We start from the raw sequence: 16,621 nt of genomic DNA, 5'->3' as shown, positions 1-16,621 counted from the left end.
TAAACTCAGAAGCATATGGAAGTGATTATTGATAAATCAAAATAAATTAATAAAAAAAAAAAGAAAGTCACCTCCTGGCCTAGCCATGGGAGCTCCAATTTGGAGCCTTCACTAAGAGAAACATGAATTTCTCTGAGCTCCTGCACTAGGAAAGAGCTATTCCAGTGGGTTAGTATAAACCAAAGGTGATAAAAGTGGGGAGTGTCCAGCAAGGATTAAAGCTTCTTAGCTGTGTCAATATGCTTTTCCTTATGTGAAGGCCCTTCTCTATCTCTCCTTTCAGAGAATCACAAAATCTCAGATCTAGAAAGGACCTGGGAGGTCATTTAGTCCAACTCATAGCAGACCAAGATTTCTCTTTAGATCATTAATGACAAATGATCAGGGAGTCTGTGCTTTAAGACTTAAAGGTGAGGCGGAATCCATTGTCTTCCCAGGCAGCCCATTGCACTTGAGGGCAGCTCTAATTATTAAGAAATGTGACCCTGGGCAAGTCACTTAACCTCTGATTGCCTATAAAATGGAGAACATAATAGTACCTACTTCACAGGGTGGTTGGATGGATCAAATGAGATAATATTTGTAAAAAAACTTGTCATGTAGTTAGCACTCAATAAATGCTTATTCTTTCCCCTCCTGTATTGTACCTATGTGAGGCATGTCAGGGAACATAGAAAGGTGAAACAAGACTTAATCCCTGACCTTATGAAGGCTACCATGTAACTGGGAAGACAAGAAGTATATACTAATGTTGTTCGTCCTTCGTTTTCAAAGAGGACAGGGTGATGTCTTGACTTGTGTGTGAGCTGGATTTCAGTGAGGCAGAGATGCACAGTCATCAGCCTCACACTCTCTCTTCCAGTGTTACAGAAATCAAGTGGCAGGACAAAAGTCAGGATGACTGGTGATGGCCTGGGATGTATCAGATGACCTTGGCATCTTCAATGTCTGACCAAGCTCTAAGTGCCTTCATGGCAGTTGAAGAAAATGTTCTCATTTGACCAGTCTGCTGGAGGAAGTCGTTAGATATCTGGGATAGACATCCCCCTAACTCACTACAGGGTTGAGGCCCATCAGTTGCCCTCAACCTGGTTTAGCCCGTCTGCCAAGAGGGTTTTACCAGGGTGTGACCACTGTACATACTACAACTTCTTGGAGCCACAGGTGAGAGTTGGGTGACAGGTGGACACCGAAGGTAGATAAGCATCCCTGAAAAGAGTTCGGCAAACCCTCATACCAGATGTGCTAGTCTTTCTGGAACTCCCCATAAAAAATACAACTAAAAGATTCAATGAGGGGCAGCTAGGTGGCGAAGTGGATAGAGCACCAGCCCTGGATTCAGGAGGACCTGAGTTCAAATCCAGTCTCAGACACATAACACTTACTAGCTGTGTGACCCTGGGCAAGTCACTTAACCCCATTGCCCAACCCCCCCCCAAAAAAAGATTCAATGACCTCTAAAGGTCCCTTCTCACTCCAAATATTTAATCCCATGATCTTACGAAGACAAAATTTTGAAATCTCAGACATCGAATAGTGTCTGACCCATACCCCGAATTTAATAAATTCTTATTGAATTGAATACAAACTACTCTGAACATCAATTACTTTGGAGGGGGAGGGGTCAGGGAGGGAAGTCAGGAATCAAGGAAGACATCATAGAGGAGGCGGTATTTGAATTGGGCCTGGAAGGAGATATAATACTTTGAGATATGCAGGAGAACATTCCAGACATAGGGAGTGATATGAGCAAAGGCACAGAAGACACAGAAGCTGAGCAGGTCAGATATTTTGGGAGAACACCAAGTTGTCCAGTTGGACTGGCTGTGTTATCATGATCTCTGAAGAGTAACCCCCTGAAGGTAAGGACAATGGAGAGACATATGGTTGGGTATATGGAGGCTGCAGCATCTCACTAACTCTGACTCATGCACCAGATACAATGCAAAAGATATCACCTAGGAAATGAACAGTTGGAAAAGGAGGTGGTCCCAGAAATGGATGAATGGATGGATGGATGGATGGATGGATGGATAGATGGATGGACGGATGGATGAAAAAGCACCTATTAAGTGCTCACCATGTGCCAGGCACTGTGCTAAGTACTGGAGACACAAATACCAGGAAGACATTCCCTGCCTTCAAAGAGTTTATATTCTAAAGAGGGAAGGTGAGTAAAGTACATGTTTTAGAAATAAAATTAATAGCTAGCATTTAGACAGTACTTTAAGGTTTGCAAAGTGCTTTGCAAATGTTAATTCATTTGGTCCTCACAATAACCCTGGGAGGTAGGTGATATTATTATCCCCATTTTATAGATGGGGAAACTGAAACTGAGTGAGGTTAAATGATTTACCCGGGGGCACACATCTAATAAGTGTCTAAGCTCAGATTTGTACTTCAGTTTTCCTGACTCCAATCCATAGAGCTACCTAACTGAAATAAGTAGTAAATACATATAATTATGAGCCAAGGTAAGCCCTTGATGCAAATGCAGTGCCTGAAACATAGCAGGTGCACTTGTGCTAACTTGACCCCTTGATTCTTTCCCCTAACTGAATACAAGGGCAAAATGAGTTTCCCTGTATAGGGCTCATGTGGTAGCCTTCCTGAGCTCCAGTCAGAATAGGGCAAGGAGCAGAGGTGACTTCCAAATGCCAGGCACTGAGATCCAAAGCACATTAAAGTGTTGAGGTGGAGGGCAGAGAAGAAGATGGAAGACCGGGACTGTCAGGAAGCATTGTGCAGGTGCCAATCCAACTGGCCAGAGAGGGCACCTAGAAACTGAGTAATCTGTGACTGGCCCCTCCTGTGGAGAAGAAGCAGGGAATTATTTGCTCAGGTTTCTCCAGACCACATCTGAAGAGAAAACTTTCCTCCTCAGACCTAAATGAAATGTTCAGAGTAACCAGTGGAACCAGAAGTCAATACGAGGAGAGGTGGAGGCCACAGAGCCTGTTTTGTGGAGGGAGCTCATGAAGAGACTTGGCAGTCTGGCCTCTCGGCTTTAAGGCCAACCCTTGGGCTCTCCATGAAATCTTCCCACAGTCCATTATAAAATGCCCAATTTTCCAACCAGCTATCCATTGCTCAAAAGCCTGCTTGACTATAGAGAAACTCAAGGCTTTGGCCAACAGCAGGATCACATGTCTTTCCAGAAAGGAATATAATAAACCTAACCCAAATCTTCCTCTCCTTGGGGAATTATTAAAAATTCTGTTGACAATTCATAAAAGGTGGTTGCTGGCTAAGAATAGGCAGCCCCCCAAGGATAAGAGGCAGAGTTCAATTTGGGAAGAGATAATAGAAGCACAGATTTCCAGCTGAATTGGACTTTAGAGACTTTCTAATCCAATCCCTTATTTTGTCTATGAGGAAATTAAGTCCTAGGGAAGTTAAGTGACTGACTCAGATCACACAGGAATACACAGCAGAGCTGGGATTTGAATGCAGGTCCTCTGAGACCGAATCCATTGTTGGGCCATCCAACTTCATAAACATGGTGCATTGAGGAAGAAACAACCAAAGCCCTCCCCAGCTGATATAGTATGCTAAGAAGGCATATATCATCCATCCCTCAGCCATCATACTTTTTAAGTAAATGCACCACCAGTATCCAAAGAATACTAGGTCTAGAGGAAGAAGGACCTCAGAGGTCATTCAGTTCCCTGCCTAATTTGACATAAAAGGAAAATGAGACCCAGAGAGGTTAAATGATTTACTCCTAGTCATACAGTTAGTAAATGTCTGAGCTGAGATTTGAACCCAGGTCTTTTTTTACTTTTTTACTCCAGGTCCAAGGCTCTAGCAACTTTGTCTTCCCCTCTCAAGTACTTTCCTGCCTTTTCCCTGCATGCAAGTCAAGGAGGGGTGGGGAGCTTCAGATCCCTTATTCCCAGACTCAGAACATATCTCCTAGATCTCTGAACCTCATGGATTTCTGGATCTTCACTTACAGGATTTCAAAAATAACTAATTTGGAAGCTGAGCAAACTGAGACCTACAAAGGAAAAAGATATGCCTGAGGTCACCAGGCAGTAAGAAGCAGAGGCAGATTTTGAACCCAGGTCTTATAATCTTCAAATCCAGTTCTTTTGCCACTGTATCATGCTTTAATTTGATTCCATTTTTCATCTGTTAAGTGCCTACTGTGTGCCAGGGTAAAAGAGGGTTGTATTCATCTCAGTTTACTTCCAAACCATCAGTTGGCACTGACCAATCCCCTAGCTCTGCTTAGAGTCCAAGCAAGACCTCACCAAGCTTCTATTAACATTGGAACTAGGTCAGGAATGTGCTTGATCCTTGAATCAGGTCAAATATTATCTCCCTGAAGCAGGAACTGGGAGGAAATGGCCTTCTCAGAGGGGCTAGGGCCACAAGGAGATAGTCAGAGAAGGAGGAGGTGGGGGAGAATGAAGAGATAATGGTGGGGGAGAAGGAGAAGCAGGAAAAGGAGAAAGAGGGAAGTTCAGAGCAACACAGAGACAAACAATGGAGACAATAGAGAAAAGAAACTAGAGGTTTGCTGCTGCAAGTTCATTTCTGATTATAGGATCTGAGATTTAGATTTGGGCATCTTATTCAACCCCATTATTTTAGAGAGAAGGATACTGAGGCCCAGGAATAAAAACAACAGCTAGCATTTGATAGCACTTTAAGGTTTGCAAAGTGTTTAAACAGGTTAGCTCCTTTAATCTTCAAAACAACTTTATGAGGTAGATGCTCTTATTATTCCTATTTTATAGATGAGGAAACTGAGACAGATAGTGCTTAAGTGACCTGCCCAGGGCCACATAGCTAATAAGTATCCAAGATAGGATTCAAAGTCTGGTCCCACTGTACTGCCTAGATAACCTTAATGAGGAAGGTTAAGGAACTCACCCAAAGTCACACAATAAGTGGCAGAGCTAGGATTTGAACCCAGGTCCTCAGACTCAAGTCAACCCTCTTCCTACTGCACTGTGCTGCCTTCTATATGCCTCATAGCACTGGATCTCTGCTCTTCTATTACCAATTCCACCACTGGCTAAGAACACACACTTCCTCCCCTATATAAAACAACAAGAAAGACTTCAGAGATTTGATTGGGATAATGTCTATGGGTGCCTGGGCTCATTCTGAGCCAAAATGCTTTCCTCTTGAATCATAGCAGGCAGAATTCCTTCCCCATACAGTAATACCAGTGGTCTCCCTGCTCCCACTCAGGAATCTAGGCTTACCTCTAGCCCACCCTGGACCTTGACTTCATTATTGCTTCATTCCAAATGCCCCTTCCTTGCGCAAATGGACTTTCCCTGCCCCTGAGCCCAGGTCTAACTATTTGGTTGTTTTCCTGGCCTGGCAACAAGGACTATGTCCTTAGTGCACATGGAGATAGGGACTTCAGGGGTCAGCACCAGGGGCTTTAGGGATGTTGATAATATGGTGTCATCACTCAGGGGACCTACAATTATTGGCATTTATGTTGGCCCAAAGGGAGATTACTATCTGCATTTCATCACCTGCCCAGGTGGTCCCCACAGCAAAGGCTCCATGCTCTATGCATGACTGATACAAGCTGTAGTAGGCGTGCTATAACCCATAACCACAAACCTCAGATTATGCAAGTGTGTGTGTGTGTGTGTGCGTGTGTGTGTGAGAGAGAGAGAGAGAGAGAGAGATTGGACCTTCTCTGAGAGCTTCTCCTTCCCCCTCAGCCCACACACTCCAATGTGATGCAGGGGAAAGAATGTTGGCTTTGGACATCAGAAGACCTGGATTTGGGTCCCACTTACTAATGTAATGAGAAGTAACATGATATAATAGCAGCAGTGGTAGTCTTGGAATTGAGAAGACCTGAGTTCAAATCCCATTTCTGACAAAAGACAAATCATTTAACCTCTTATTGTCTGAGCAACAATTTAGGAATTCATTTAATAATCATAAATGTAGTCCAACAATGTGAGTTGCCCACAGAACACACATCTTTCTCATACTTACTTACATTGATATGTCTCATGACCAATGCACATAAACACTTTCCATTTTAGAAAGGACTTTAATACCCTTATTTACTTACTTGATACCCACAATCCTAGAAGGTAAGCAGCAGAAGTGTTATTATCCCCATTTACATATAAGGAAACTGAGGCCCAAAGAGGGAAAATTATTTACCCAAGGTCACATGTGTAATAAGTGGCAATTCTAAAATTTGAATCCATATATTTTGATTTCTGAGCTCTTTCCACTACACCATGTGGCTAATTGAATAGGAATGTTCAACTTGGAATCAGGAAGATGTGAGCTGCCTAAGACATGTGCTAGCTGTATAACTCTGAGAAAATCACTTCACTTCTTAGCCTCAGTTTCCTCAGCTATCAAATGGGGTTAATAATAGCATCTACATCATAGGGTTGCTGTGAGAATCAATGAAATAACATATATAGAACATTTTACAAGCTGAGGAAACAGAGGGTCAGTGGAATTAAATGACTTCCCCAAGATCATACTGCTAGTTAAGTGACTGAGCCAGGATTGGAATCAGGCCCTCCAACCTTAAAACCAGGAATCTGCCTACCATACTGCCCTACCTCCTGTAATCTCAATTCAATTGGTATTGGAGGCCAGCAGTGATGTTAGGACCCTGGCAGGGCACTGCTAGTAAAGTTGTGACAGAGAACAAGGAGCATGCCAGATCAGGCCAAGCTAAAACAGAGTTTACCTAAGGAGTAACCACCAGGGCTTCAGAAGGAAACCATCTGGTAGCTTCCAATTTCATGCTAACTAGAGGTTAAACTTAACTGTTTCTATCAAAGAAAGGTGTTAGTGCCCTCTAAATTTCCATACTCTGGGACAAAGCTTCTATTACTCTACCTTAGTTACTCCTTGGACTAAGCCTAAAAACTGTGGTTGATCTACAGTAGATAACAAATAGAGTACATACCCAGAAAGATCAGCAGCACACCCACTGCCACCTGGAGTACAAGGGAGACCGAGATGAGTACGATGAGTGGGACAAAGAATGCAAAAGAAGGTCCTTGTTCAATCACAGCCTTTAGCTGGGAGGCATTGGCCATCAACAGGGCAATGTCCAGCATGCTTTCAGCTGCACTCTTCTTGTTAGCATAGTGGTTCACGTTGATGGATCTGTTCCTCCAGCCCCAGCCAGCAACAGACTGAAAGGGGAAAGGGGAAAAAGAACTAGTTAACAAAAGGACATGTGCAGAGTTTCAGAAAACCGAAAAGCTGAAAGACAACACTGTGGCATCAGCTAATAGCTCACATTTATACACCACCTTATGATTTACCCAAGACTTGGCTCACAAGTGCAAGGATCACAGGAGCATGGCTTTAGAACTGGACACCATTTTCACCTTTTAATGAGGAAACTGAGGCCCAGAGAAATGAGGTGATTTGCCCAAAGTCACCTGGATAATAAGTGGCAGAGCTGGGATTTAATCCCAGATTTGCTGACTTTTCCATGGCACCATCATTTTACAGATGAAGGAACTGAGGCTCAGAGAGAGAAAAGGACCTGAATGGTTGATAAATGCTGAAACTGTGACACTGAAGAAAACCACTTTTCCCCCTTACTACACTACAATGCCTGAACCTGTCTTGGATTTCACAAGCATCCAGGAACTGTTTTCTTTAGCAAGCTTATCCCCATACACTTTGCTTCATAAATATGAATTAGGACAAATACACCTCCTTGAAACAGACATGGCAAAAAAAAAAAAAATCGGGAGGGTCAGAAATATATCATCAAATGGAACATTTAGCTATTTCCTCCCTTTTCTCTTAGTAGGGAATTGGAAACCACCAAGGCAACATGACAGAGTCCAGGAGATCAGGCAGCACAGTAGAGAAAGCATTGACTGGAATCAGAGGAGTGAGATTAAATCCTATCTCTGATGCCTACTACCTTGCACAAGTCATTAGGCTGCTGGGGCTTCAGCTTTCTCAAAAAATATGGGAGTTGTACAAGATGACTTCTGAGGTCCCTCCCAATTCTTGACCTATGATCCTTGGGTAATGTTTGGGGTATTCTCTCCTCTTTATGTGGCATGATGGCCTCAGAGTAGCTTCCCTAAGCCCCAAGATGCCTCTTAACTAAGTTCAATAAGTCTCCTTTTAAAAGTGAGTACAGGAAAGAAACTGTATAACATAGTGGTGAGAACCCTTGGACACAAAGTCAAGAGAGTTGGGTTTGATTCCTGGTTCTGACACTTTGTGACCTTAAAGTAGACACAAGCTTTCGAAGTTTTTGTTTTCTTAATCTGTTCAACGTGGATAATAATGCCTGTAGTACCTGCGTCGAGGGATTATATCAAGGATAAATGAGATAATATAGCATGTCCCAAAAGTCATAGTGCCTCATTAGCTTACAACTGCCCTAAGACTCAGAGAACAACCTTCCTTAAATGTTTCTTTTCCACTCAAAAGCTTACAGAGCTTTATCTCCTCAACAATGTTATAAGAGGTAGAAATTATGCCCATATCTTCTGCAGAGGCATTATCTCAGCTTTCTCATGGGGTCTTTCTCCTCAAACATTAGCACTGAATTCATTCATTTGCTTAACATGATTTGGGATTTGGTTTTGGTTTTGTTTGCTTAGGTTGGGTCTCCCTAGCTCACTGGGATAGAAAGTGCAGAGTCCACTCCTACCAATCTCAACCTGCAGGGAAGCTTTAACCTGCTCAATTTTTTTCTGACCTGGTGGGTTTGCCCCTTATTAGATAGCCTAGTGGCCTTCCCTTTCCTAGGAGCTCACCGTAGTGGTGCTGGACTTGGGCAGACACTCAATCAGCTTTTGACCTATTTACTGCAGCTCAGAACTCTCAAGCTCAAGTGGTCCACCAGCCTCAGCTTCCCCCAGTGTCACAGACTTCATGCATGCACCACCACAACAAACTTTAACATAAATTTGTTGATCAGCTACTAAATTCAAGGACCTGTGCCTAGCACTATGGGGAACACAAAAATAATAAAGAGGTTGGCTCTGTTCAAAGAGCTTATATTCAGGGGAGGGGTGGGAGGGTAGATAAAACATGTGCACATATAATGATAAAAATAACTGATATTTATTTAATATTTCAAAATTTGCATAACTCTTTGCATACATTACCTCATCTGATCCTCATAACAATCTCCTACCTTCTCACATCTGTCATCAAGACAGAGTCATACAATAATTGAGTATTATTATTATTATCCTTATTTGGTTGAGTAACACAAAATGTCTACAATAGCAACCATATCTCATTGGGTTGGGGAGAAAGAGAAGTATAGATAACATTGGAACCTTCCCGAAAGACTGAGGCAGCCAAAAGATGCATAATGCTCAATGTTGCCAAACTGTAAACCTTGCAGCTCCTCTCTGTGGAGCTTCCTATTACTGACGTGGGTCCCCATTTATCTTAAGTCTAAGGGACTCTCTCTTGGCCTAACCATCAAGCCACCCAACCTAAAGACATTGGATGATCTTTGGATCTTTTTGACCTGACAAGCCTCCATTGGTTGGTGGGACTGACAGCCTCCCACCACATCCCATAAACATCCAGAGGTTGGTCCTACCAGGGAGGTTAGCTAGTATGCCTTGTAGGTGCAGGAAAGAATCATGCAGTAATTAAATGAGTGTAGTTAGTATTTTCCAAAAAGTGAAATCAGATTATGGTAAAGTGGAGAGAGCCCTGGACTCAGAGTCAGGAGATTTGGGTTTGAGTTCTGATTCTGACACTTACTGTGTGACCCCACACAAGTCAACTTCAGGAATGAGAGACTGCAAAGCTAAGAAGTGGCCCTAACGTTGTAGGCCTTGAATGCCAAGCTAAGAAGTTTGGATTTTATCCTGTAGGGAATGGGGAGTCATTCCAAGAGAATCAATTAACTAAATATACCCCGTCACTCCAAAAGCCACTTGGCTTACCTTGGACTCCAAAATTCAAGGGGACAGAATTTGGTCCTCCAAAGAAAGACCTTACATGTGACTAGACCTTGCAACAGGAATATTTGAGTACTATACAGTTCAGTAATGTTGGGAAAGAGACAGAAAGTTTTGATTTTTAATTGATTTTTAAGCCAGATGAATAAATTAGGAGAAAATCAATTATGTATGAGTAGAACTCGTTTCCCTTTAAGAACATCTTTTCAATTATTGCTTTTCAATTCAGTACTTAGCATAGTGCCTGGCACAAATGAGGCACTTAATAAATGCTTATTGAATTGAAATAAATTACTATTTTTCTCCAAGGGAGAAATGTTTTAAAAATTATTATTATTTTCTTTCCTTCTCATTTGTGCCTGAAACCTCAACAATGGTTGTGACCCCATGGGTCTGTTTCCTTGGATTATCCATTAATAAAGGTGCTAGGTCAGAGCCAGAGAGGAATTAGAGTCAACAGGCATTTATTAAGTGCCTACTGTGTGCCAGGCACATGCTAAGCACCGAAGCTAAACAAACACAAAAGACAGTCCCTGCTCTCAAGGAGCTTGAGATCCAGTGAGGAGAAAACATGCACATATTTATGAACAAACAAGCTTTATACAACATAAACTGGGAGTAGACTGAGAGGGAAGGCACAAAGATTGAGGAGGACTAGGAAAGGCTTGTTGCAGAAGGTGGGACTTTAGCTGGGACTTGAAGGAAGCCAGGGAAGCCAGGAGGAAGAGGAGGAGGAGGAGGAGAGAGAATATTTCAGGCATGGGGGACAGCCAGAGAGACTTGGGAGGTGGAGAGTTGTGTGAACAAGGACCTGCAAGGAGGCCTGTGTCAATGGAACACAGCGTGTGATAAAAAGACTGGAAAGGTAGGAAGATTCCAGGTTACAAAAGTCCTTTTTCTCATCAGAGTGAGGAACTGAGTTCTGCTTGGTTAGTCAAGGATAGAATGATTCTGGTCAGGCCCAGGCATTTATTAGTTTCCTGTATCAGCACTCACTTCTCTTCCCATACAGATCCTTTCAATGCAGAGCCCAAACAGCCCCAAAGTAATAAGAATTACAATACCAGTTCAGCAAAACCAAACAAGACATAAACTATGCATGACAGTGTGTGTAATGTTCCGCACCCTTAGTCCCCCACCTCTATAAAGAAGAGAAAAAGGTATATTTCCTCTGCTCCTTTTTGGGGCCAAGCTTGAATATTATAATACAGTGTGAAGTTTTTAGGGTTTTGTCATTGTGGTTTCCATTCATATTATTGAAGTTATGGTCTATATACAATCAACTATTCTAATGCCATATTTTGAATAAGGGTTTATACTTTCCTGAGCATTTTCTCTTCCATGGAACCAATGACACTGTTGGATGTTAACACTCCTTCCTCCTCAAGTTATCCTGTATTTCCTTCCCTGTCTCCCCGAGACAACGGCTGCCCTTTTAGGGCAAGGATTGGTTTTTGGCTTCATTTTTTTCATTTTTGTCCTTGTAATCCCAGAACCCAGCATACTGTAGGCACTTAATAAATGTGTTTCAAATTCTTGAGCGCCTACTTATGGTTTCCTGTTTTGTCTATATTTGAACATGGCATGGATACATTCCCTAAGAGAATGCAGAGATGTTGAGGTTGGTAAGCAAGCCTTAGAACTGTAGTGATTTTACCAAAGATGACTGTTTTCGAAAGATCAAAGGAAAGAAAAAACAATGTGTCAGCAACCATGGCACATCCCTCTATGGCCTCTGGCTGGGCATCACAGGCAGGAATGGCTAAACCACCAAATGTATAACCAACTCTTCTTTATCTATGAGATTATCTCCTTAGGAGAAAGTCCAGTGTTTTCTTCCCTTGAGCAACCTGCTGAAACCTATGGGGGGTGGGGGAGAGGGAGAAGGAGAGAGAGAGAGATGGGGGGGAAAGAGAGGAGGAGGGAGAGAGAAAAAGGAGGAGAGGGAGAGAAGAAGAGAAAGATGAGGAGTAAAGGGAGGGGAGGTAGAGGGAGAGAGAGAGAAAGGGGGGGAGGGAAGAAGGGAGAGGGAAAGAGAGGGAGAGAGAAGAAGGGGGGGGAAGAGGGAGGGAGAGAAAATTCATGATTGGAGGAGCACCATGCAACCCAATGGAGCTAAAAGGGACTTCATGAGTTTATAAACGTAGTAACTGAGACCCACAGAGGGGAAGGGACTTGTCCAAGATCTTACAGCAAAGCAGTAGCAGAGTCAGATTTAGAGCCCAGGTTTCTCAATGCTCAGCTCACTGCTCTTCCTATTACTGAACACCGCTTTGCTCTGTGCCTTTGTGGATTTGCCAAACCAAATGTCAATGTGACCTATGATGATGGTTGGGTGCTCTTCATACCCTACAGATGATCTTCCCTCTCAAACCTCTCAAAACATTTTGTTTTATAACTTTTTAATGTACTTATCACGTAGTATGACAATCATTTTAGCTGGTTTTTCATCACCCTTTAGACTATAAGCTTCTTGAGAACAGGGGCCTGTGTCTTAGCTAAACTTTGTCTTCATTAGGCATTTAATAAATGCTACATATTACTATAATGCTTGGTATGAGCTTGATTTACAAAACATGCCTTGATGCTTCATGGAATGATTGGAGGTGGTCTGTGAGGCCCTGTGGAGCTAGGTATGGTGTGCGGAGAAAACATCTGAACTCCTTTCAAGCAGTTTTGGAAAAAGCATCAGTAAGAGACACAGGTCACTCCACCTGAGAATAGTCAGTTTGTGATCTGTCAATAGCTAGACATTAATAAATCCAGTATGAGCTAGAGTAGTCAAAAACAACTTCTTGAAAGTGACTAAGGGCCCTTATTCTTTTTATCCAATTATATAATCAATCAAGAGTTGGTTGTATCTTATTCTGTTTTATTTTTTAAAACAACAGTATATTGTGTAACCCTGAGCAAGTCACTAACTTCTATCTGCCTCAGTTTCCTTATCTGTAAAATGGGAATAATAATAGCACCTACCTCCCAGGGTTGTGAGGATAAACCAAGATAATATTTGTAAGGCACTTTGCAAACCTCTTCTATGAACACTTGCTATTGTTATTATCTTTTTTTTAAGGCAATTGGAGTTAAGTGACTTGCCCAGGGTCACACAGCTAGTATGTGTCAAGTGTTGGTCTGAGGCCAGATTTGAACTCAGGTCCTCCCGACTTCAGGGTCAGTGCTCTATCCACTGCACCACCTAGCTGCCCCCTGTTGTTATCTTTATTGTTGGAAATTTCTTTTGTATTTACTTTGCATATACTTATCTGCACACATGTTGTTCCCTCCAGTAAAACTTAAGCTCATTGAGAACAGGGCTGAACATTTTTGCCTATAATCCCAGAGCCTAGCACAGGGTCTGGCATATAACAGGTGCTCTATAAGTGTTCAGTGAATTGAAAGGGGGAATTTAGAGCTATTTAAAACATAGAATGGGCTATTTTGTTGGAGAGTGAGTTCCTTGTCAGGGAAAGTATTCAAAGAAAGGCTGGATGAGCACTTGTCAGTGATGCTATACAAGGTATTCCCCCATTAGGTGGAAGACTCAACCAATTCAATTCAAATCAATTCAATAAACATTTATTAAGCACTTACTATGTGCTAGGCACTGTGCTAATCACTGAGGATACAAAAAAAAGAGGCAAAAGACAGTCCTTGCCCTCAAGGAACTTACAATCTAAAATGGAAGACAACATGCAAACAAATATATTCAAAGCAAGCTATATACAGAATAAGTGCGAAATAATTAAAGAGGGAAGGCACTGAAATCAAGAGGGGTTAGGGAAGGCTTCCTGCACAAGATAGGATTTTAGTTGAGACTTAAAGGAAGCCAGAGAGATTAGTAGACAGAGGGGAGGAAGCAAAATGTCCCAGGCTTGGGGGAATAGCCAGAGAAAATGCCCGCTGGGCCTGGAGTCAAGTTAGAAACACCTGAGTCCAAATTCAGCCTCAGACACATATTAGCTGTGTGATGCTGGGCAAGTCACTTATCCCTGTTTTCCTCAGTTTTAAAACAAGCTGGAGAAAGAAATGGCAAACTACTTCAACATCTCTGTCAAGAAAACCCCAAATGGGGTTGTGAAGAGTCAGACGTGACTGAAAATTACTAAACAACAACAAATATGGAAAGCCAGGAGCCTAGAGAACTCTTTCCTGGGGGCAGCAAAATAGAGTAGAAAATTAAGAATTTGTGTGACTCCCAAGAACTGAGCTAGACTTTAAAAAAAAATCCCTGGAGCGTCGTCAGGTCTGGGCAGCAGTCCCAAAGGACTCCAGGTTCATGCTAGAGCAGCTTTCACTTGATTCTTGCTGTGAAGGGAAGAAACAGGAAGGAGCCTCTGGGCAAAGGCCTGAGCAAGGCAGGAAATGTTTTTCCAGAGCAATGCAAACAGTCTGCAAAGTCGACTTGAGAGTCTGCTGAATTCCCTGATGAGGTCCCTGCTCATCCTCAAAGCCCACTCTGTCTCTCTCCCATTCTGTGATAGGCTTAAACTCTGGCAGCAATCGTCAGCCCTCTCAGGCCACATCACTCTACCCATGCCCAGAGAACTCTCTGGCACCTAGACTTTGTCCAGGAGCCACTTCTTAGGGTTTAAGTGAGACAGAGTGCTAGGCCCGGAGTCAAGAGGACTTCAGTTCAAATTCGGGCTCAGATACTTACAGGCTGTATGACTTTGGGCAAGTTACTTAACCTTTGTCTGCCTCAGTTTCCTCAACTACAAAAACAGGGATAATAGCACCAATTCCCAGGGTTATTCTGAGGATCAAATGAGAAAATATCTATAAAGCAGTTAGAACAGTGCCTAGCACATAGTAGGTGCTTAATAAATATGTTTCCCCTCCTCCCCTTAATTTTTCCCTCTTTGCCTCTGATGACACCCCTGTTCCAGAATCCACGGATGAGGTAAGCAAAGAAATGGTTGTTGACTAGCTTGCTTATGTTATTGGCAATGACATGATGTGAGTGGTGTCCTGCCAAGGCAGCTGCTTCCAAGAGACCAATGCCTTGGAGCAGTTGTCATTGTAACCCATATGCCCTCGGAATGGGATGTGGCCTAGGCCTGGGGCCAAGCTGACATTCAAGTTGGAGGCTCTCAGTGCTCGGCAGAGTAAGTCACCTCCAAAAGCACTGGTGTGATGGAAAGGACGCTGGACCTGAGTGTGAATACCAGTGCCAACACCCAGCTGGATGACCCTGGCCAACCTCTCTGATTCTCCATTTTCTCAGGTGCAAAACATGCAATGAGACTGATGCTATCCACCTCACAGTGCTCTTTTAAATGTACTTTGGGGCACAGTGCAAAGAGCATTGTCTCTAGAGTCAGAAGGGTTCAGATCTTGCCTCTGATATCACTTTGCATAATGTTAGGCAAGTTACTTAAACTCTCTGGGCCTCAGTTTCTTCATCTGTAGAATGAGGGGGCTGGATTGGATGCTTCTGAGGGCCCTTCCACCTCTATATTTATTCTCCTGTGAGAAACCTCATAGGGCTTTATAAATGTGAGTTATTTCTTTCTCCTCAGTTGTCTCATGGGTCAAATACAAATAATGCTACTCACGCTGCTGGTCTTGCAGGGATTTTGTGAGGAAATCCCTTTGTAAAGTTTAAAACACCATAGAAAGGTGAGCTATTGTTATTGTTGCAAGGGGCATGGACTAGCCTACAGCATCATCTACACTATGGGATGGCAAGGGGCTTTATATTAGGGCTTTCAGGACTTCTGAAGCTTTGCTGGAGTAAAAGAAGCAGTGAAGTCATAGGCTAGGATCTGTGGTTCTTCTGTTGGTCATTGAAAGTCTACCCCCTAAAGAGTTACTTGGGTGAACTTGGTGCAAGGGGTATACTGGAGCCAGATCCAACTGCTACCAAGAGCTGATTGTTAAATTTTCAGTGTGAGCATTTGCACTTCAGGAATTGGCAAATAGTTACAAATCAGGACTTGATTTAGTGTTTTGTTGATTAGACTTAAAACGATAGAGAAAGTGTTAATGCAGATTTAAACTTGAAAGTATAGCTAGCATGTATGTTGTGTTTCTTTACCCTCACCCCAGGAGAGCTAGTTATTAAATATTTACTGGCACACCCCTGGTTAGGTCCCATTTTTCCAAACATCAATGCCAATCTTAACTAAATGACTGTGTGATATAATGAAAGACTGGACTGAGTGTCTAAAAACCTGCTTTCTATTCCTGTTCTTTCCACTAGTTTAGCAATGTGAATGTTTACATTCACTCACTTAATACCTAGTATAGACAGTGCTCCGAGCTTGGCACTGTAAAGAAAAATATTTTATTTTACAGCCACTGAATGCATAGACTTCATGAAAATCAAGCAGTTTCCATGACTATTAATGTCTCAACAAGTGCAGTACATAATTCCAACAAAACACCTACATATATGTCTCAAAGGATCCCAATGCATTTCGCCAGTCATATTTCTTGTTTTTATGAAATTTTATAATTATTTGCTTTACAATTCAGTTCTTATTTTTTTTCCTCATTGAGGCATGAGTTGGAGAATTCCATAGGATGTTAGCATCAGAAGAGACTTTAGAGATCATCTAAATCCACCCCCACAGTAAGGCTTGTAACATCAAGCAGCTAGTAAGAGGGAAAGACTGGCCTTGAACCAGGGCTTCTGAGTGCTCTTTCAAGTTTACCAGGCTGTGTCTCCTAATAATTTTAAAAAAAAAACCTCCTAC

General features: G+C 42.5%; 1 protein-coding gene across 3 annotated transcripts in view; it reads right to left on the bottom strand.

Moving 5' to 3' along the window:
• Nucleotides 1–16,621, bottom strand: part of NINJ1 (ninjurin 1) — a 74,714-nt gene that overhangs the window by 9,400 nt on the left and 48,693 nt on the right. For all 3 annotated transcript variants that reach the window (XM_027837159.1, XM_027837158.1, XM_027837157.1), the window contains exon 2: nucleotides 6,923–7,154. In XM_027837159.1, the coding sequence (XP_027692960.1) occupies nucleotides 6,923–7,154 (232 nt within the window). The remainder of the gene's footprint in view (nucleotides 1–6,922; nucleotides 7,155–16,621) is intronic.

This window comes from Vombatus ursinus, unplaced genomic scaffold (genome assembly GCF_900497805.2).
Source record: "Vombatus ursinus unplaced genomic scaffold, bare-nosed wombat genome assembly UNPS02014820.1, whole genome shotgun sequence".
Taxonomy (NCBI): domain Eukaryota; kingdom Metazoa; phylum Chordata; class Mammalia; order Diprotodontia; family Vombatidae; genus Vombatus; species Vombatus ursinus.
Note: the sequence above shows the minus strand (reverse complement) of the source record. Positions and strands in the feature narration are given on the sequence as shown.